Genomic DNA, 2,500 nt, shown 5'->3' on the forward strand with positions numbered 1-2,500 from the left:
CTGCTGCTGCTGTTGCTGTTGCTGCAGCAGCAGCAGCAGCAGCAGTGTTTTTTTCACCCTTTTTTCGTCCTTTTAATGATTAATTATAATAAAATAACAATAAAATAATAAATAAAATAATAAATAAATAATTAATAGAAAAGAATAAATCTTTAGGTGTATATGAACGTACACCTCGTGCTGCAGCAACAGCAGCAGCAACAGCAGCAGCAGCAGCAGCTGGCTGTGTTGTCTTCTCGACGGCAGCAGCAGCAGCAACAGCAGCAGCAGCAGCAGCAGCAGCAACAGCAGCAGCAGCAGCAGCAGTGCAGTGCATCTTCTGCAGGATTTGTTTATTTTATGATTTTCTTTTTTTAATTTATATTTATATTTAGTAGCTAAAACAAACTGCAGCAGCAGCAGCAGCAGCAGCAGCAGCAGCAGTAGTCTCGCCGCAAGCGACAACGGCCTACTGCAGCAGCAGTAGAGCCGACTCGATATACTTGAGGTGTATGTACACCTCAAGAAGCAGCAGCAAATTATTAAAAGCAGCAGAAAACAGCAGCAGCAAAACCCTAATTATACAACAACAATAACAGCAGCAGCAGCAGCAGCAGGTGTATGGATATATATATACATACACCCGATAAACCCTAAACCCTAAACCCTAAACCCTAGAAGATTGACCAACATGCCTATCGATCCCTTTTGCTTCTTTCGCACCCTCGGGCTATGCAAAGTAAGAATAAACCCTAAACCCTAAACCCTAAACCCTAAACCCTAATTCAAACCTTCACTAAACCCTAAACCCTTAACATGGACCGACCACCGGCCAAACCACCCGACTAAACCCTAAACCCTAAACCCTAAACCCCCAATAAACACACACTACAACCTCTAAACCCTAAACCCTAGTTGTTTATATCCTTAGATTACCTACCCTAACTAAACCCTAAACCCTAAACCCTAATAAACCGTTTTTTCTTGTATTATACATAAACCCTAAACCCTAATCCCTCCCTTCAAACCCTCCCATGAAACCCTAACAAAGTTGTACCACCTAAACCCTTAAAAAACCCTAAACCCCAAACCCTAAACCCTAAACCCTAAACCCTAATTTGTGGTTTCTCAGGAGCCACCTGTTGAGCTAACGCAACCTGAGTGGTGGGCAACTCTCCCTAATGGGGGAAGGACGGGGGTAATGAATCCTATGCTGCAGCAGCAGCAGCAGCAGCAGCAGCAGCAGCAGTATTCTCAGCAGCAGCAGCTGCTGCAGCAGCAGCAGCAGCAACATATGCTGCTGCAGCAAACCCTAGGCCAACCCTATGATGCTGTTGATGTAAGAGAGAGCGCAACAGAATTATATTGCATGCAAACAGCAGCAACAGCAGCAACAACATCTTATTATATACCTTCTAAGCAGCAGCAACTGCTGCAGCAGCAGCAGCAACTGCAACTGCAGCAGCAGCAACTGCAGCAGCAGCAAATGCAGCAGCACAGACAATATTCTACGGATTATACATCCCTACATGGACGTGCATACGCCCCTGCTGCACCCTCAGCAGCAGCAGCAGCAGCAGCAGCAAGCAGCTACCCCAGCAGCAGCCGCGGCAGCAGCAACGGGCAGGTGTATGTACCTGGCTTCTTTGGTGATTTACCTCTAGGTAAAGGAGCAGCAACAGCAGCAGCAGCAGCAGCAGCAGCAGATAGATGGGGAGCAATGAGCAGCACAGAAGCAAGCAACAGCAGCAGAGGTGTCAGTCAATAAATAATAACTTAAAAACAGCAGCAGCAGCAGCAGCAGCAGCAGCAGCAAATGTTGGAGCAGCAGCAGCAACAGCAGCACAGCAGCAGCAGCAACTGTTGGAGCAGCTGCAGTAGCAATGGCAGCAGCAGGAGCAGCAGCAACTGCAGCAGCAACAGCGGCTGATGCTGCAGGAGTTTTTGACCAGCAGCAGCTCGTCGTCTTAATCGAGCTGCAACAGCTGCTGCTGCTGTTGCTGCTGCTGCTGTTGCTGCTGCTGCAGCAGCAGCAGCAGCAAGCAGATGGGGAGAGAGGGAGTTGTAGAGGAGAGACAGCCAGTTCAGCTGTCTCCTTTTTTCTTATTTGCTGCTGTCTCTTTATTTAATTAATTAATTAATTTAATTAATTAATTTAATTAATTAATTTAATTAATTAATTAATTAATTATATTAATTAAATTTATTTATTTATTTATTTGTTTGTTTAAATTTATTGTCTCTTCCCTGCAGCAAAGAGACAAATGCTGCAGCAGCACATGCTGCAGTGCATGCACACCTCAGCAAACTCAGCAGCAGCACCAAATACATGCTGCTGCTGTTGCTGCTGCTGTTGCTGCTGCTGCCGCTGTTGCTGCAGCAGCAGCAGCTGCTGCTGCTGCTGTTGCTGCTGCTGCTGCTGCATTGGTTGCTATAAGGACAAAGTTTAAAGATTTGTTTAATCCCTAATCAACACGTGGCTTCTTAAAGAACTGCAGCAGCCCCTGCTGCTGCTGCTGCT

General features: G+C 46.2%; 1 protein-coding gene across 1 annotated transcript in view; it reads right to left on the reverse strand.

The window, feature by feature from the left end:
* Positions 1–2,444: 2,444 nt before the first annotated feature.
* The window catches only part of EMWEY_00047930 (hypothetical protein), a gene marked incomplete at both ends in the record, with an annotated part of 707 nt that continues 651 nt past the window's right edge, over positions 2,445–2,500 (reverse strand). Inside the window, one exon of the mRNA XM_013477234.1 lies at positions 2,445–2,500. This exon is cut by the window's right edge and continues 347 nt beyond it. Coding sequence (XP_013332688.1) covers positions 2,445–2,500 — 56 coding nt within the window.

Source organism: Eimeria maxima, genomic scaffold (genome assembly GCF_000499605.1).
Source record: "Eimeria maxima Weybridge genomic scaffold, Emw_scaff1059, whole genome shotgun sequence".
In the NCBI taxonomy this organism is placed as follows: domain Eukaryota; phylum Apicomplexa; class Conoidasida; order Eucoccidiorida; family Eimeriidae; genus Eimeria; species Eimeria maxima.